Source organism: Gorilla gorilla, chromosome 19 (genome assembly GCF_029281585.2).
Source record: "Gorilla gorilla gorilla isolate KB3781 chromosome 19, NHGRI_mGorGor1-v2.1_pri, whole genome shotgun sequence".
Lineage (NCBI taxonomy): Eukaryota > Metazoa > Chordata > Mammalia > Primates > Hominidae > Gorilla > Gorilla gorilla.
In genome coordinates, this window is record NC_073243.2 from 47,783,967 (window position 1) to 47,802,798 (window position 18,832).

Here is an 18,832-nt window from a genome sequence, read left to right on the forward strand (position 1 = left end):
AGCTGGACAAGATGGTTCATGCCTGTCGTCTCAGCTACTCAGGAGGCTGAGGTGAAAGCATCGCTTGAGCCCGGCAGGCGGAAGTTGCAGTGAGCTGAGATCATGCCGCTGCACTCCAGCCTAGGTGACAGAGTGAGACCGTCTCAAAAAAACAAAACCAAAAAACCCAACAACAACAACAATAACAAATCACACACAGGGTTTTGTGTCATGTTAATTTTTTTTTTTTTTAAACAGGGTATCATGCTGTCGCCCAGGTTGGTGCAATCTTGGCTCACTACAAATTCTCGGGCTCAAGTGAGGCTCCCACTTCAGCTTCCCGAGTAGCTGAGACTACAGGCCTGCACCACCACGCTTGGCTAATTTTTGTATTTTTTGTAGAGACGGGGTCTCACTTTGTTGCCCAGGTTGATCTCAAACTTCTCAGCTCAAGTGATCCGCCCGCCTTGGCCTCTCAATGTGCTGGGATTACAGGCATGAGCCACCTCTCCAGGCCATGTCCATCCTATTAACATTTGGAAGTGCCTAGCACAGTGTACTCTTTAGAATTGTGGAATAACAATGATTAATGAAATGAAACATATAGTTGAAGATGCTACTAGGGTATACGAGATTTTTTTTCTGACTTAGAACTACATCAAAGAAAGAAGGGCCTAAGACCAAGGTTTGGGAATGTACACAATGAATTGCTCAAAAGAGAGTTAGCTTTAGTAATGACAGGAAGAAGCTATTTCTTCAACCAAACAGAATACACACAGAAAAATTTAAGAGAGCCATTACACTGGCTGGCAAAACAGATGTGGATATTATGGCCCTGGTACTCACGGAGTTTATAGTCAGGTACACTCTCCTATCACAATGACCAATACGTTATCGTATTTACAGCGTTTTGGAGTTTCTGTCCATCTCTGTCAATATAATACACTTTGAAGTAAGTTTTTTACTTAGAATACCTAGCAGTGTTTGATACACAGTTGGAGCTCAATAAATGTTCACGGAGTGAATGATGAGGCACAAAAGGAATTTGTTGAATTATTTGTTAAATGAATCAAATAATTTTCTAGGATTCACCGGCTGTCTTCTGCACGATAAGCTTCATTCTGTGGGTCTGAGTTTCTCCTGGTTCTCAATTCTGTCTTTTTGTGGATTATCTACTTTGTAGCTGGAGCTTTGTATCTGTTCAAGATAATTATTCTTCTATTCCTTTTTTTTTTTTTTGAGACGGAGTCTCCCTCTGTCGCCCAGGCTGGAGTGCAGTGGCGCGATCTCGGCTCACTGCAACCTCCGCCTCCTGAGTTCACGCCACTCTCCTGCCTCAGTCTCCCAAGTAGCTGGGACTACAGGCGCCCACCACCACGCCCGGCTAATTTTTTGTATTTTTAGTAGAGACGGGGTTTCACCGTGTTAGCCAGGATGGTCTCGATCTCCTGACCTTGTGATCCGCCCGCCTCTGCCTCCCAGAGTGCTGGGATTACAGGCGTGAGCCTCCGCGCCCGGCTCTTCTATTCTTAATAGAAGCAACCAGTAGCCCTAGCGAAACCAGACGTTAATTCCATTCTCGCAGTTCTTTTCCCCAGGGCAAGCAGCAAAAAATGCATTCCCACAAAAGAGCAAGCTCATCCCCAAATCCCGGGTTTCCCACCCCCACAAGCTTCAGGAAAACAGGAGCGAGGCACGTGAATACTTCTTTGGACCTCAGCGATCCCAGAACCTGGGCTACTAAAACATCCATAGGCTTAACCTCATCATATAACTTAAACAGCCTTCGCAACACCAAGAACACCACACCAACACCTTCTTATCCAGCCCTGGTTGGGACAAGGGCTCCAACTCCAGACTGCAATCCTCGGTAGCGCGGTGTCTTCTGGGATCTGTAGGCTCCCGCGGTTCGGCCTTCCTCCCTCTGTGACTCCAATTCCCGGCAGTCAGTGGGCTCCAAGGTCCGCCCTCTTTCTGGAGGAGGAGCTCAGAGCGTACGGGAGGGGGCGGACCCTTGCCCCTCCGGCGCTTGGGCCAGAGTGGTGCGGGCGGCGCGTGGCGGCGATCCCCACGTGGTGGCTTTCTCACGCTAGCCGTCTTTGGTCCTCCTTGACGTCCCGGGCCTGTGGGCCCGCTTTCTGCCGAGATGCCGAAGGTCAAGTCGGGGGCCATCGGCCGCCGCCGCGGGCGGCAGGAGCAGCGCCGGGAGCTGAAGAGCGCTGGAGGTGCGGATCCCCGCGAGGAAGCTGGGGTCTGTCGGGTCAGGTCTTCCGGCAGGACATAGCCTGGGGTGCGGACCAAGACCTGATCGGCAGAGGCCGGTCAGGACGCGCTCCCGTGAGCGCGGAAGGCAGGGGTGGGTCCCCGAGTCGGCCGCAGGCCCTGAGCGTCGCCGCTGACTTCCTTTCCAGCTGGAGGGATGAACTTATAAAGAGTTTGTCAGTCCTGGCGTGACGTTTCGTGGCCCTGGTTGGCGCAGAAATCTTCCCCCTACCCATGCAGCTTTCTTCTCTGGGACTGCCTAATATCTAATCTCAGTAGGAAAATTAATGCTGTTTCGTATTTTCTTACAGGACTCATGTTCAACACGGGGATTGGGCAGCACATTTTGAAAAATCCTCTCATTATTAACAGCATTATCGATAAGGTGGGTGTGGAAGAGGAAAGGGAGAGAGTTGTTGGTTTATTAATTTTATTCCTATGAATACATAAGCGCAGAAAGTCTGCCTGCCGTAAATTAGATGCTCTGTAAATATTTGTTGAATGAATCAAATAATTGTCTAGGATTCTTGGGCTTTCTTCTGCATGATAAGCTTCATTTTGTGGGTCTGAGTTTCTCCTGGTTCCCAATTCTGTGTCTTTTTGTGGATTATCTACTTTATAGCTGGACATTTGTATTTGTTCAAGATAATTATTCTTCTATTTCTAATCACCTTTTTGATCACTTAGTTTTTATGTACTCCATCTATTTATGTCTAAACCACACATTAGAAAGTTTGTTCCCCAGAAAAACATATAGTACTACATATAAATTATTTGGTGTATGCTAGTACCACATATAAATTGCTTGGAGTATTACTGCTTTCTGAGTTATTGATGTTCTCTTATGGTTATGGATGATTGGGTGTTAGGAAGTGAAATACACACGGTGCAGATTACACTTACGGTTAAAAGCAAGGAAAGCATCCTGGAGCTGTAGAAAGAGCATTACATAGTTAAAGGATCTTGTCAGGCTTCGTGTCATTTGAAAACTGAGAAAAAAAGAAGGGTCATGTACTATTTTAACCTTTTTAGCTCATAGTTTCCTTTGAGCATCTGATGAAAGCTGTGGCCATATAATATTACAACTGTGTGCAGACATTCAATTTTGTGTACAGTTTCTGCTCTTCTGCATCCTTGAAACCATACATGGGTTGAAAATTGAAAAATCTTCGCCCAACACTTATAGTCCTTTCCCATTTGAACTTGTTGATATGAACAGAGAAGGTAACAAGAGGCTATTGGAATATTTCCAGATAGAAAGCAGAATGCCAATCCCAGAAATGCTGTTCCTGCTTTTCTGACTCCTAAAGTTGAACAGTATTCCTCCAAGTTAGGAGAGGTCTTAGATTTTCATTTGCACCAAATGTTATTGAGGTAATTTTGTTAACCACGTAGATCATGAAGAAATCTAAAAATGGAGTCAGATTAAGAGCTCTTATCGGAACACATATGAGTAAAGATGTTCAGGTGTAAATTAACTTCTGTGTTCTGATGTTGCCAGAAGAGCTAAAGTGTTTGTGCTTGCTTTTAGGCTGCCTTAAGACCAACTGATGTAGTGCTGGAAGTTGGATCTGGAACTGGCAACATGACTGTAAAGTTGTTAGAAAAGGCAAAAAAGGTAAAAAGGGGATTTAATGTTTGGTATCACAAATGACTATGTTAGCAAGCTCAGTTGGTTTACAATCTAAATATGTTTTAACTAATTGCTATTATTTTAGTAGTAACTCCTGATCCCTTGTTGGAAATTTTGTCTTAGAAAATATGAGGTATTTCGGCCAGGCGCGGTGGCTCACGCCTGTAATCCCAGCACTTTGGGAGGCCGAGGCAGGTGGATCATGAGGTCAAGAGATTGAGACCATCCTGGGCAACATGGTGAAACCCCATCTCAACTAAAAATACAAAAATTAGCCGAGTGTGGTGGCAGGTGCCTGTAGTCCCAGCTACTTGGGAGGCTGGGGCAGGAGAATCACTTGAACCCGGGAGGCAGAGGTTGCAGTGAGCCAGGATTGCACCACTGCACTCCAGCCTGGTGACAGAGTGAGACTCTGTCTCAAAAAAAAAAAAAAGGAAAATATGAGATATTTCAGTGAGGAAAACAGAAACCACATTAGGTATTTCAACAGGGAATTTTTTTTTTTTTTTTTTTTGGAGAGGGAATTTCACTCTGTTCCCCAGGCTGGAGTGCAGAGATGCAGTCCTGGCTCACAGCAACCTCTGCCTCCTGGGTTCAAGAGATTCTCCTGCCTCAGCCTCCTGAGTAGCTGAGATTATAGGCACCTACCCCCACACCAGCTAATTTTTGTATTTTTAGTAGACATGGGGTTTCACCATGTTGGCCACACTGGTCTTAAACTCCTGACCTCAGGTGATCCGCCAACTTCGGCTTCCCAAAGTGCTGGGATTACAGGCATGAACCACCATGCCCAGCCTCAACAGGGAGTTTAATTAGGAAGGAAATACCCAACGCCTCCCCTTTGTACCCTATAATGCTGGTGCCTTTCACTGGCCAATTCCAACCAGAAGTTGAAAGGTAAGGGAGCTGGACTGCATTATCTATAGGATGCAGAGAAAAGCGGATAATAGATCTGGGAGGGCCTTTCATGGTGGCTCACACCTGTAATCCCAGCACTTTGGGAGGCTAAGGTGGGTGGATGGCTTGAGCCTAGGAGTTCAAGACCAGCCTCGGCAACATGGTGAAACCCCATCTCCAAAAAATTGGCTGGGCATGGTGGTGCATGACTGTAGCCCTGGCTAGCAGGGAGGCTGAGGTGGGAGGATTACCTGAGCCTGGGAAGTTGAGGCTCCAGTGAGCCGTGATCCTGCCACTTCACTGCAGCCTGGGTGACACAGTGAGACCCTGTCTCAAAAAATAAAAATAAAAATAAAGATAGATCTGGGAGCCAAACAGAGTAAGAAGCACATTGTTTACCATGTAAACAGGGTCTATATAGAAGTAGGGCCAGGAGCTGTGGCCCACATCTGTAATCCCAGCACTTTGGGAGGCTGAGGCAGGAAGATTGCTTAAAGCTATGAGCTTGAGACCAGCCTGGGCAACAAAGCGAGACCCAATCTCTATAAAAAATAAAAAGGCTGGGCATGGTGCCTCCCACCTATAATCCCAGCACTTTGGGAGGCCAAGGTGGGAGGATTGTTTGAGCCGAGGAGTTTTGAGACCAGCCCGGGCAACATAGAGAGACCCGTCTCTATAAAAAATAAAGAAAGGAAATTAGCCTGGTGTGCTGGTACACACCTGTGGTCCCAGCTGCACAGGAAGGTGAGGTGAGAGGATCCCATGAGCCCAAGACTTTGAGGCAGCAGTGAGCTATGATAGCGCCACTTCACTCCAGCCTGGGCAACAGAGTGAGACTCCATCTCTTAAAAAAAATTATTTTTTAATAAAAATAAAAAGTCAGTGAAACCTCAGCTGAAATTGCAATAAAATTTCAATTTCGGCCTTATTTGACATCCATTTTCATTTACTTGAGAAGTTATCTATGCCATGTATTGTGTATCTCAGTAGATGTGACATACTAACAGTAAGAGCAATTGCATTGGACGCTCTTCTCTAACAACACTGACTGCAGAGACATGTAGTGTATTTTTTTCATCATCTGTTGAATTACAAAGCATGGAGACAGATGAAACATGATTCTATTGATTATACGAGTAGAACTCTCACATAATCTGGTTGTCTACTTTTCTGGGTGGTGGTGTTTGTTTGTTTGTTTGTTTGTTTGTTTTTGAGGTGGAGTCTCGCTCTGTTGCCAGGCTGGAGTGCTGTGGCGCGATCTCGGCTCACTGCAACCTCTGACTCCCTGGTTCAAACAATTCTCCTGCTTCAGCCTCCTGAGTAGCTGGGATTACAGGCACGTGCTGCCACGCCCAGATAATTTTTGAATTTTTTAGTAGAGACAGAGTTTTACCATGTTGGCCAGGCTGGTCTCAATCTCCTGAACTCATGATCCACCCACCTCAGCCTCACACCTGGCTTTTTTTTTTTTTGAGATGGAGTCTCACTCTGTCACCCAGGCTGGAATGCAGTGGCACAATCTTGGCTCATGGCAACCTCCGCCTCCAGGGTTCAAGCAATTCTCCTGCCTCAGCCTCCTGAGTAGCTGGGATTACAGGCGCCCACCACTAGGCCCAGCTAATATTTTGTGTTGTTTCTGTTTTTGTTTTTGTTTTGAGACAGAGTCTCTGTCTCTCGCCCAAGCTGGAGTGCAATGGCGTGATCTCGACTCACTGCAACCTCTGCCTCCCAGGTTCAAGCAATTCTCCTGCCTCAGCCTCCCGAGTAGCTGGGATTACAGATGCCCATCACTGTACCCAGCTAAATTTGTATTTTTAGTAGAGACGGAGTTTCGCCATGTTGGCCAGGCTGGTTTCGAACTCCTGACCTCAGGTGATCTGCCTGTCTCAGCCTCCCAAAGTGTTGGAATTACAGGCGTGAGCCACTGCACCTGGCCTAATATTTTGTATTTTTAGTAGAGATGGGGTTTCACCATGTTGGCCAGGCTGGCCTTTAACTCCTGACTTCGTGATTCGCCCACCCCAGCCTTCCAAAGTGCTGGGATTACAGGCGTGAGCCACTGCACCCGGCCCATTTTTGTTTGTTGTTTGAAGTATGCGAGTATAATTAAAGGAATATTGATGGTAGAAATGGGAGAAGAAGTTTGTCACATAAATCATGTAAGAGTTCCTGTTGGGATAACAATAAAAGATTTATATTCCATAATTAACCTAAATAATTTTTATTTTTTTTAATTAGGTGGTTGCTTGTGAACTTGACCCAAGGCTAGTAGCTGAACTTCACAAAAGAGTTCAGGGCACGTGAGTATACATAATAGAATTAAAGTGCATTTCAATCTCATGAAACAACATTCTTTTTACATTTCTTCTTTTCTCATCAGGCCTGTGGCCAGCAAACTTCAAGTACTGGTGGGTGATGTGTTGAAAACAGATTTGCCATTCTTTGATACTTGTGTGGCAAATTTGCCGTATCAGGTATGTCCTCACATTTTCAGGAACATCATACTAACTGTTCCTCTGATGTGTCTTTCCCAGAAATAACTAGTTAATTCTCTTACAGATCTCTTCGCCTTTTGTCTTCAAGCTGTTGCTACATCGACCTTTTTTCAGGTTTGTGACAAAAGACTAGAGTTACTGCCAAATTTTGAAAGACTTACAGTTCAGGTGGTGAACATAGCCAAAAATGAGTCAGGTCAGTTGAAAAACTACTGAAGAATTTTTGTAGAAAATGTTGATTTGTATGGAGGTCTTTCTCTCTTTTTAATTGAGAGGTTATTTGGGGGTAGTGTGCTGGAAGTCCTGCTTCTGAGACCAGACAGCCTTTCCCTATTTTTGAATCTTCCTGCCATTAAGCCTAGGTTAGAATTTTTATTACCTTATGTCTAGACAATTGCAGTGGTTTCCTAACTGGTCTCTAGTATAAGAGGTCTTCAAAAAGTTCATGGAAAATGTGTATTATGAAAAAAACTATGCATGGATTTCAAAATTTTTTTGCACCAAAATAAACTCTGTACTAACTGAGCAGGATCTAAGTGTGAGGCACTGAGAAGGATAAGACATCAGTTTGAAAAGAGCCCCTATCAGAGCAACATGAACTCTGCTAAAATTCAAGTAAGAACAAACATCCAATTTATGGTGAAGCCTGGTTGGAAGAATGGTGAAATCATTGATGCTTTACAAAAAGTTTATGGAGTCACGCCTGTAATCCCAGCACTTTGGGAGGCCAAGGCAGGCGGATCATGAGGTCAGGAGATCGAGACCATCCTGGCTAACATGGTGAAACCCCGCATATACTAAAAATACAAAAAACTAGCCGGGCATAGTGGCGGGCGCCTGTAGTCCCAGCCACTCGGGTGGCTGAGGCAGGAGAATGGCGTGAACCCGGGAGGCGGAGCTTGCAGTGAGCCGAGATCGCGCCACTGCATTCCAGCCTTGGCGACTGAGCAAGACTCCATCTCAAAAAAAAAAAAAAAAAGTTTATGGGGACAATATCCCAAAGAAATCAGCAGTTTACTAATGGATAACTCATTTTAAGAAGGGCTGAGACAATGTTGAAGATGAAGCCTACAGTGGCAGACTGGCCACATCAATTTGTGGGAAAACATTCATCTTGTTTGTTCCCTAAGTGACGAGGAACAGCATTCAACAGCACAAACAATAGCCAACACCGTAGACATCACAGTTGGTTTAGCTTACACAATTCTGACTGCAAAATCAAAGTTAAACAAACTTTGTACTTGATAGATGCCAAAACTGTCATACCCTCTTTTCTGAAAGATTTTATGAAAAAACAAAACAAAAAACATTGTACTCAAATCAGCTGCAGATAAAAGCAGAGCTTCCAGTGGAAATTTTACATAACTGGGATCAAGATCCTGAAACATGGCTGGGTGGAGTGGCTCACACCTATAATCCTAGCACTCTGGGAGGCTGAGGCGGGCAGATCACTTGAGGTCAGGAGACCAGCCTGGCTAACATGGTGAAACCCCATCTCTACTAAAAATAAAAAAATTAGCTGGGCATTGTGGTGGGCACCTATAATCCCAGCTACTCGGGAGGCTGAGGCAGGGGAATCGCTTGAACTCAGGAGGCGGAGGTTGTAGTGAGCCAAGATTGTGCCACTGCACTCCACACTCCAGCCTGGGCAACAGAGCGAGATTGTCAAAAAAGAAAACAAGATCCTGAAACATTTCTTCAAAGAATTACAAAGAATTGTAATGGAGATGAAATATGGCTTTACCAGTGTGATCCTAAAGACAAAGCAGAGTGAAAGTGATGCCTACCAAGAAACGGAGTGGCTCCAGTCGAAGCAAAAGCAGACCAGTCAAGAGCAAAGGTCATAGCAACAGTTTTTTTTTGAATGCTCAGGGCATTTTGCTTGCTGACTTTCTTTAGGACCAAAGAATGAAAACATCTGCTTATTACAAGAGTGTTTTGAGAAAGTTAGCTAAGATGTAGCAGAGTAACTCCCGGGAAAGCTTCCCCAGAGATTCCTCCATCATAATACTTCTACTCCTTCCTCTCATCAGACGAGGGCAATTTTTCGAGAGTTTCAATGGGAAATGGTTAGGTATCCACCTTACAGTCCTGATTGGGCCCCTTCTGACTTCTTTTTATTTTATGAGACAGTCTTGCTCTGGTGCCCGGGCTGGAGAGCAGTGGTGTGATCTGCACTCACTGCAGCCTCCACTTCCTGGGCTCAAGCATTCCTCCCACCTCAGCCTCCCAAGTAGCTGCGATTACGGGCATGTGCCACCACACCCAGCTAATTGTTGTATTTTTTTTAGAGATGGGTCTTGCCATGTTGCCCAGGCTGTCTCCCCCTCCTGAGCTCAAGTGATCTGCCCACCTCAGCCTCCCCAAATGCTGGGATTATTACAGGCATGAACCATGGTGCCCAGCCCTTCTGATTTATTTTCGTTTCCCAGTCTTAAAAAATCTTGAAAGGGCACTCTTTTTTCTTCAGTTAATAATGTAAAAAAAAAAAAAGAAAAAAAGAAAACTGCAGTGACATGGCTAAATTCCCCAGAGCCTCAGTTTTTTTGATATAGACTAAAATGCTGGTATCATCACTTACAAAAGTGTCTTGAACTTGATGGAGCTTATGTTGAATAATAAAGTTTATGTTTTTTCTTTTTTTTCTTTTTCTGAGACAGGCTGGAGTACAGTGGTGACATCTCAGGTCACTGCAACCTCAGCCTCCCTGGGCTGGGCTCAGATGATTCTCCTACCTCAGCCTCTTAAGTAGCTGGGACTATAGGGGTTTACCAGCATGCCTAGCTAATTTTTGTGTTTTTTTTTAGAGAAGGGGTCTCACCATGTTCAGCCCAGGCTGGTCTTGAACTCCTAAGCTCAAGCGATCTGTCCGCCTTGGCCTCCTAAAGTGCTGTGATTATAGGTGTGTGCCGCCACACCAGCCTTATTTTATCTTTTAACTCAATACTTCCATGAACTTTGAAGTCACTTTCTACATTATATACTAGTGGCTTTCAAACTGCAAGTCAAAAACTAGTGGTTATAAAATTAATGAGTCATGACCATTCTTTTTTTTTGTAATCACACGGAATAGAATAATATATCACAGGGCATTGCATGTAGTCCAGGTGATTATGGTTTCATGAAACTTTTGTTTTGAAATACAATATAAACACATACACATACAGACATTTGTGGCTTGGCTTGCAATGCCAAATGTATTTTTAGTGTGACTCATTGTCAAAAGTTTGAATGTCAAAGTGTAGCTTTGAAGATGCTCTTCTGTTCGTTAACCCCTACAAAGTCTTCCCCATTGCCTGCTGAATAAAAAGTCTACATCTTTTGGCTGGGCGTGGTGACTCATGCCTGTAATCCCAGCACTTTGGGAGGCCGAGGTAGGCGGATCACCTGAGGTCAGGAGTTCCAGACCAGCCTGGCCAACATGGTGAAACACTGTCTCTACTAAAAATAGAAAAATTGGCCAGGGGTGGTAGTGTGTGCCTGTAATCCCAGCTACTCGGGAGGCTGAGGAACGAGGATCACTTGAACCTGGGAGGCGGAAGTTGTAGTGAGCCGAGATTGCGCCATTGCACTCCAGCCTGGGCGACAAGAGCGAAACTCCGTCTCAAAAAAAAAAAAAAGTCTACATCTTTTAACCCGTCAAATCAAGGAAACATTGAACGTCACAATCTGCCTCTTCAGTCTCACCTCTTCCTTAAAGGCGTTTGCTACCCCATAAATATATTACTGCTACTGAAACAATTTTATTTCACTTTGTTTTCATAAAAGAGGTGATGGACTAGTGCTGATTTGAAACATCTCATCCAGTCATTAAAGGCTTATATTTGCAAGCTATCTTACCATGAGGAGTACAGCAATTATAAAAACAAAGCCAGCTCTCTCATTCTGTGGCAATAAAAAAAAGGCTGAATGTGTTCTCCTACCTTATAATCAGCTGCCAATGCTTTGCTATTTCTCTCCCAAGAAAATTCATTGCAGTTAAAATTCATTTATAGTTGACAATGACCATTTTCCTTATTCCCTTCTGCTTTCTTTTCAGGTGTGCTATACTTATGTTTCAAAGAGAATTTGCCCTCCGACTGGTTGCAAAACCTGGAGATAAGTTATACTGCAGACTCTCAATTAATACACAGCTGTTGGCACGTGTGGACCATCTAATGAAAGTAAGTGAATTTTGTTTTCTATCTCTTTTTTCTGAGATAGAATCTCACTCTGTCACCCAGGCTGCAGTGCAGTGGCTCACTGCGATCTCTGCCTCCCATACTCAAGCAATCCTCTCGAGTCCGGAGTAGCTGGGACTAGAGGTGTGCGTCACCACGCCTGACTAATTTTTTGGTATTTTTTGTAGACACAGAGTTTTGCTATGTTGCCCAGGTTGGTCTTGAACTCCTGGGCTCAATGATCCATCTGCCTTGGCCTCCCAAAGTGTTGGGATTACAGGTGTGAGCCAAAGCGCCCAGCCAGTGATTTTTATTATTGAAATAATCTAGCTTAATTCATCCTTGAGCATCCAGTTGTGCCTTCTGTGAGGATAGCATCTCTGGTTACTAAATAAAAGTTGCCTTTGAGAGTACTACTTAAATACTTTTTCATTAACAGGTGGGAAAGAATAACTTCAGACCACCGCCCAAGGTGGAATCCAGTGTTGTAAGGATAGAACCTAAGAATCCACCACCACCCATCAATTTTCAGGTGAAGCTAAAATACTAGCTCATTCAATAAAGGAAAAAAAAGTCCAGGCGGGAAGATGTGTGTCTATAGCAGCAGAAAAATATTGAATCAACCTAAACATTCAAACATAGGAAAATGTTAATTAGGACACATCCCTGTGCTGAAGTAGATGGAATAATTTGATGCAAGGTAGTTTTGAAGTGAGAACCAGTCTCAAAAGGAATAAAACTAGGAAAACCAAGGTAAAATGAAAATAGTTGTTTTAAGTAGTATTATGGGTAACATCTTTTCATTGTAATTGTTTTTTGAGATTTAAAAACAAGAAAGAAGACCACTTGATATAAAACCTTACTACAGCCACATTAGAGAAAAACGTGATTGTGTGTGTGGTCAACTGGTGGTAAATGGAGTGGTTTGTCAATAACTCCTTCAAGGAGGTTTAGGTGTGTTACACAGGAAGTATCTGAAGTCATGTCTGTTTTGAATCTTATTTTTCAAAATGATACTTAGATTTAAATAAACGCCATGTTCTTTGTTCAGATGTGGGACCATTTTGTTTTTCCTTCCCTTTCTTTTTTTAAGATGGGGTTTCACTATGTTGCCTCGGCTGGACTTGAACTTTTGGTCTCAAGCGATCTTCCCACCTCAGCCTCCTGAGTAGCTGGTACTACAGGCATGCAGCACTGTGCCTGGCTTTATTTTTTCAAATTAAAAAAAAAAAATTGTCATGCTTTGACTGTCAAAAAAAAAATTCTGAGGAAAAGACATATTCAGTGAAATGCGCCGAAGTGCAAAAATCAAATGTATGTCTTACTTTTGCATGTGTGTGCCAGCCAGATCAAGATTACAGAACATTTTCTTCACTTTAGAAAGTTTCCTTCAATTGTATATATTAAAAGACAAAATAATACCTAGTGGGCATAGACAAGAACAAGAAGTTTGTAATTTGAAGAAAATGTCTATCTTCTATTTCAGGAATGGGATGGTCTAGTAAGGATAACCTTTGTTAGGAAAAACAAGACACTCTCTGCTGCATTTAAGTAAGTATTACACTAATTTCTAATGTATAAAGGGCCAGTGCTCCAGATACTATGCTAGAATTTGGTCCTTTTCCTGAGCAGCTACCCTAAAGCATAAAGATTATGGGTCCAGACAAACTTCACCTTTTTAACTATCTTTAGAGCTTGGGAGGCAGGAGAACTTAATGAAGAAAGTTTGCTGGAGTTGAGAGTCAGATCACGTTTTTTGGCAAAACAGGAAAACACTCCCAAACTCTGACCATACATCTGCTCTAGTTTTTTGTTGGAAAAATGAGGTGATGATAGACCCCTTCTACACTTGTGAAGGATATGTGTCATGTAATTAAGCTGGGAAAATGCAGCTCATCAATTTGGGGTTCAAGGGTAAAAGAGAGGTGAGATACAGTTTTACAGGGCTTGGAGATTTTTTTTTTAGGGGATTTTTTGTGGAGAGTCTAGAACTTCTCTAAGAATTTAAGAGGTATTAGGATTTTGCACTTTAAATATATTTAGTGTTTGCTTCATAAGTTTAAATATTCAACAACTTTTAAAATTCCTTAATTTCACCATACAGAATATAGATTTAATTTCATCTAAAATGAAATTATTGCTTAAATGGCTTATGTATTAGTTAAAAAAAAGTTTAAAAAAGTAAGAAATTACTCTGACTTTGGAATAATAACAGTGGCATCACTTCTTTATGCTATAGATCAAGTGCAGTGCAACAACTCTTGGAAAAAAACTACAGAATTCACTGTTCAGTCCATAATATTGTAAGTTAGAAAATGTTCCTGCAGTTTCATTGATTTGTTTTCTTTTAAAATGTCCATTTTTATTCTTGTTGATCTAGCATGAGATTATTTTGTACATTCCATAAGATCCTTAAAAGACAGTGTACAATGTATAACTAGCACAATTTTGACTTGAATTCTGACAGGTCAGTGCTGCTGTGTATCCTGTGAAACAGATATGAGCAACTTTGATTACTCCACCCTGTCCTCTTAACTACTGACAGTTGTTTTTAGCCATAACAAGAATCAGATTCAGCAGTTACAGGTTCCTCAAAGCTGTAGATATGTGTAGCTTGCACAACTTAAAATAATTGTGTAGTTTACTGTCCTCTGAATTGTGACCATGTCTTGTTTCTTGCTCACATAGCAGTTACAAATATAGTTATTACTTTCTTTGTAAGCTTAATACCCAGAAATTGAAATAGAATAAAGTTCATATGGCTCAATAGCAGATTTCTGGTTGTGAGCCTCATGCGTATCATTTGTGTAACAGTGTGTGCAATGTGATGTTTGCTAACTTTTTTAGCTTCCAGTTTAATTAGACAGAACAGAGAGAAAGGCCAATTTTCTTTTTATTTTTTATGACTCAGAACCTATATGGTTTAATGTATCACAATACTATCTCCATTTTCTCTCTTATGGGCAAAAAGTCATTAGATAATCTGCCTAAGTATAATAGAAAAATATTAAGCTAGATTAAGAAAAATATTTGGATAAAATATGTGAATTAAGTGTAAAATCCTTTTGGATAAAATATGTGAATTAAGTGTAAAATCCTTAATATTCCCAAGGCTTGGGCAGGTCACCTCTTTGAGAAAAATGAGGTGGTTAAGGTCAAATCTGTAGGAAGAAAATGCATTATTTTGAAAGGAGTAACAGTTGCTTTAAAATTTAATTTACAGTTGTAATTATTTGTGAAGTCTGAAACTAATAACTATTTCAGAATTTTAAAGAAGAAAATGGCTAATATAGACAGGATTACTAATTCAGGGTATTCCAAGTTTTTGTTAATAAAGATCAGCCACTTTTAATTAGAGATCCAAGTCTTAATGTAAAAATCAGGCTTTCCAAAGTCTCATTAACAGATATATTAAAGGTGACTATTTTATGACTTACTGAACTAAAAAAAAGAGTCAAGGTGACCTCATTAAAGATATGTCGTTCATTTATTCTGAATCTTATATTGATAGATAATACCAGAAGATTTCAGCATAGCAGATAAAATACAGCAAATCCTGACCAGCACAGGTTTTAGTGACAAACGGGCCCGTTCCATGGACATAGATGACTTCATCAGGTAATTACATTTTTGTTTTCCTAAGTGTTTACATTTCTTTACTGTGACACCTTCAGATTAGAGATTTTAAAGGCTTTTAAGCGGTATAAGGTGCTACCTTGGAGAGTTATTGCATAGCACTTCCATGGCATGGAATAGTATTTGGTGTAGAAGATGGAGGCTAGTTAGCTGCAGCAGAATGAACATTTTCTTTAAGAACAGTAGTGAAGAACAGTCCGAGCCAGAAGATTGCCTTTGTGTTAATGTGGTGTGCAGGTTCCAATGTGGTGTGCAGGTTCCTCCCTTCCTGCTCCCTCCCCAACTCTCATTCATAGTCTTAGTCTTAATAGCTTATCCCTCCAAAATAGTCCATAAGGTAGAAAAATCATAATACATGTAACTGGATCTGATTTTTAAAATTTCCTTAGTGGGAATAGCTGTTGTTAAATCAATCTTAAGCATACAATAATGCCAGTTAGAATCCTACCTGGTTATCCATTTAGTAATAATACAGTTTTGTAGCCTGAGGCAAGTTCTACACTTCTCAAGTAAAAAGCTGTCATAATTATCTAGGTAATTTAGACCAAAATTTGTTTTGCTTGAATTAACCAAGTAAGTCTTATGAAAACAGAATAAGGCTTCAATTAATTACCCAGGTAATTACTAACCTGTACTTACTGTTTTTAATCATTAAGATGTTAACTTTCAGAAGGTCTTGCCTATTTAGCCAATTCACTTTTAAAGCTTCCATGTTCTAGAGGCTGAATAAAAAATGAGAGTAGATTGTTCTAAAAGTCATTGGTTTGACTTTTTCTAAGCTGGAAACACAGTTCTATATAACTAAGACAAATGGAGTTTATATTTTGTTGGCTGGCTAGCAGTACTACTGAGTCATTTTAGATGTTAATCCTAGGCATTGAATACTATTCATAAATATCTACTTTGCTTTTTTAGAAATTTATCTGGACCTGTTTCTGCGGGCCAGCCTAAACATAACCTCAGGTCTAAAGAGAAATATTTTCTCTTTTTGTTCATTTTCACTAAATTTCCTCAAAGTTATTGGGCATGTGCAGTTTACTAACTAGAATCTATTAAGTACATAGGTATCTACAGAGAGGAACAATGTGTATTTAATTTGAATATAAACAACAGCTCAAGAGAGGAAGAAGGGGCATGTAAGATTGGTTATTCATCTGACTTCTGCCAATTCCAAACAGCTTCTTGTTCAGTTACCTTGAAACAAATGCCAGTGAGTTCTTAGGCCTGGGATAATGAAAGTCTAAGATAATTTTAGTCAAATTCATTACGACATAAAGGCTATAATGAAAGAGGCACCAACATGGCATGGTTTTAACCAATACATATCTTATAAATTTAGTCAGACAATAACATTTCTTTTTTTTTTTTTTTTTTTTTTTTGAGACAGAGTCTTGCTCTGTCACCCAGGCTGGACTCCAGTGGCACAATCTCAGCTCACTGCAACCTCCGCCTCCTAGGTTCAGGCAAATCTCCTGCCTCAACCGCCCGAGTAGCTGGGATTACAGGCATGTGCCACCGTGCCAGGCTAATTTTTGTATTTTTAGTAGAGACGGGGTTTCACCATGTTGGCCAGACTGTTCTCAAACTCCTGACCTCAGGTAATCCACCCGCCTCAGCCTCCCAAAGTGCTGGGATTACAGGCATAAGCCACTGCACCCAGCCAGTAACGTTTCTTTAATAACTAGTATTAGGAGTGGGTGGGCTCTGTAAGCATGCTGTATTCATGTTTTAGTATTAATGGTATAGAACTATATACCGTTATGTGCTACAAATTAGCTTTTCAGTACCATTCCATTTTGATTTCTTTTTTCAGATTGCTACATGGATTCAATGCAGAAGGTATTCATTTTTCCTAGGTATTTGGAAAACAGAAATTTTCAAGGTCAAGAAAAGAAATGAATTTTGTATTTTTTGTATTTGAGAAGATAATGCTTTTCCTTTACTGAGACATTATTTACTTGACTATTTTTGGTTCAATACTACTACTGTTGTCACCATTTATGATTCTGAATTTTAAAGTTGGAAAGTTCTAAGTATCAAAGTTTTTAATATATAATGCTGGTCCAATCTATTCATAATAATCTTCAAGTTCAGGAGCCGCAGAGACGCACAACTTTACACTTATCATTTCTAACAGTTTATTGTATAAAGATGTTACTCTTCTATTTACTGTTATATACTGTAAGGCCTTCTTTACGCCTTTAGCTCTGTTCCTCCAGTAATAAAAAAGTTAAAATATGCTTCACTAGTCACACATTCCCCATACCATTTCGTGTTATTCACATTCCCCGTACCATTTCTTGTTATTCACATGTACAGTAAAACAATTGTTTCTTAAATTATTTTTATTTTGGTTCTCTCATTCTCTTCCCTATTTATCCTATACAGTGTCTGTTACGATTGCCTACCTCTTTCGCTATCCTATAGCGTCAGAGACTTAGGGTTCTGGGTAAGCCCAAGTCTGCTACTGCCACCGTGCAGTGCCAGGCATATTAAAGGGCATGACTCCCAACATGTAAAATGAGGAAGCTAAACTGGAATGAAATTAACAATAAAATTATCTTTTTTTATGGTTCTTAGGGAGATAACTATAGGCTTAGCAAAATTTCAGAGGGTTTTGTAATTGAAACTGGTTTCAACTTCAGAAAAACAGCCATTTCCCATAACTATAGGTTCCCAGTATTCCTATGATTTCTGGACAATTAAAATTTCCAGTTCTTTTTTCATATACCTGGTGCTTAGTTTTAAGTTATTTTAAAACTGTCAGATTGAGAATTTCAATAGATGTCATAAACAAGTTTTATTAGCTACTATGTTTAAATCAATATAATACTAAGTGCTGTTAATATACTATAATAGAGTTATAGTAGCTATTTTGTTTCTATAAAAAATTAATAAAAATATCTTTATTGATATTTGGCTTTTTTTAATACCTAACTTAATAGAAGGAGTGTTTCCAATTAATTTAACAAAGCCAGATTTTGAAATCTGGCTTCAAAGTCATAGTAAATGTTACTACATAATTAAAATAATGCTTGTTCTTAATGTATAATCCAGAACAAAGGCATCAAGCTGCTTTTGGTAAACAAATATGAAATATACATAAGAGTAGATTTTTTTGTTTAATTTCACAAAACTATTTTGCAAAGTTCACTTTGTATCATCTCTATCCTTATAGTAAAAATTTTAAGATTTAACTCGGCTTTCTCAGGTTATTTCCCTCTACCCCTATGAACTGCTGAGTTTTAGTTCCTTTTCTGGCCTTCAGTTTTCACTATCTGTAAAGCTGAAGGACTGTATTATACGTACCTCCAGTATCTTTTCTGGCACTAATTTTTAAAATACCTGATCAGAATGAAGCCATCATAGTGTAAGGCAGCATATTTGTCTATAAGGAGACTTTCCAAAGACAGTACCCATCCAATGCAAATAATAAATTTGAAGCTAATCTGTTGTGCTTTAAAATGAGCAAATTCACATGTCTTTATTGCCCTTTGAAAGTTGGTTAATCTCAAAAACTACCTTTTTTTAAATATCCTTTGCAAGGTCAATTGTAACAGTTCTCCATCCCTCCTCTTCCCTTTGAAATAAACACAAATAGAATATGTCTTACAGCTGCAAGAAAACCTGAGTCCTTTCCAAAACAAAGGTGACTGAAGTAAATTATCTCTAAAACTTATTCCATAGACTTCATTTATTAATAAGCATATTGTGAAAATCTACATTTGTTTTAGATTTCATGTTTACAGAGCTTTTCACAATTATATTAG

General features: G+C 40.6%; 2 protein-coding genes across 4 annotated transcripts in view; one reads left to right on the forward strand and one right to left on the reverse strand.

Annotated features, from left to right (window-relative positions):
- Positions 1-2,151, reverse strand: part of IPO11 (importin 11) — a 224,248-nt gene extending 222,097 nt beyond the window's left edge. For both annotated transcript variants that reach the window (XM_055367578.2, XM_055367577.2), the window contains exon 1: positions 1,795-2,151. In XM_055367578.2, coding sequence (XP_055223553.2) covers positions 1,795-2,151 — 357 coding nt within the window. The remainder of the gene's footprint in view (positions 1-1,794) is intronic.
- DIMT1 (DIM1 rRNA methyltransferase and ribosome maturation factor) lies at positions 1,950-17,404 on the forward strand. Of its 2 annotated transcripts, none has more exons than XM_004058800.5 (12): positions 1,950-2,204; positions 2,553-2,626; positions 3,773-3,859; positions 7,010-7,071; positions 7,152-7,245; positions 7,331-7,380; positions 11,306-11,429; positions 11,866-11,958; positions 12,913-12,977; positions 13,666-13,729; positions 14,938-15,044; positions 16,876-17,404. In XM_004058800.5, exons 1-12 carry the CDS (start codon positions 2,126-2,128, stop codon positions 16,916-16,918), a joined length of 942 nt encoding a protein of 313 aa, XP_004058848.3. In that variant the 5' UTR covers positions 1,950-2,125; the 3' UTR covers positions 16,919-17,404. The 2 variants fall into 2 exon arrangements, with proteins under 2 accessions (XP_004058848.3, XP_018868928.2); XM_019013383.4 differs by having other exon boundaries at positions 1,967-2,230; positions 16,876-17,302.
- Positions 17,405-18,832: the final 1,428 nt, after the last annotated feature.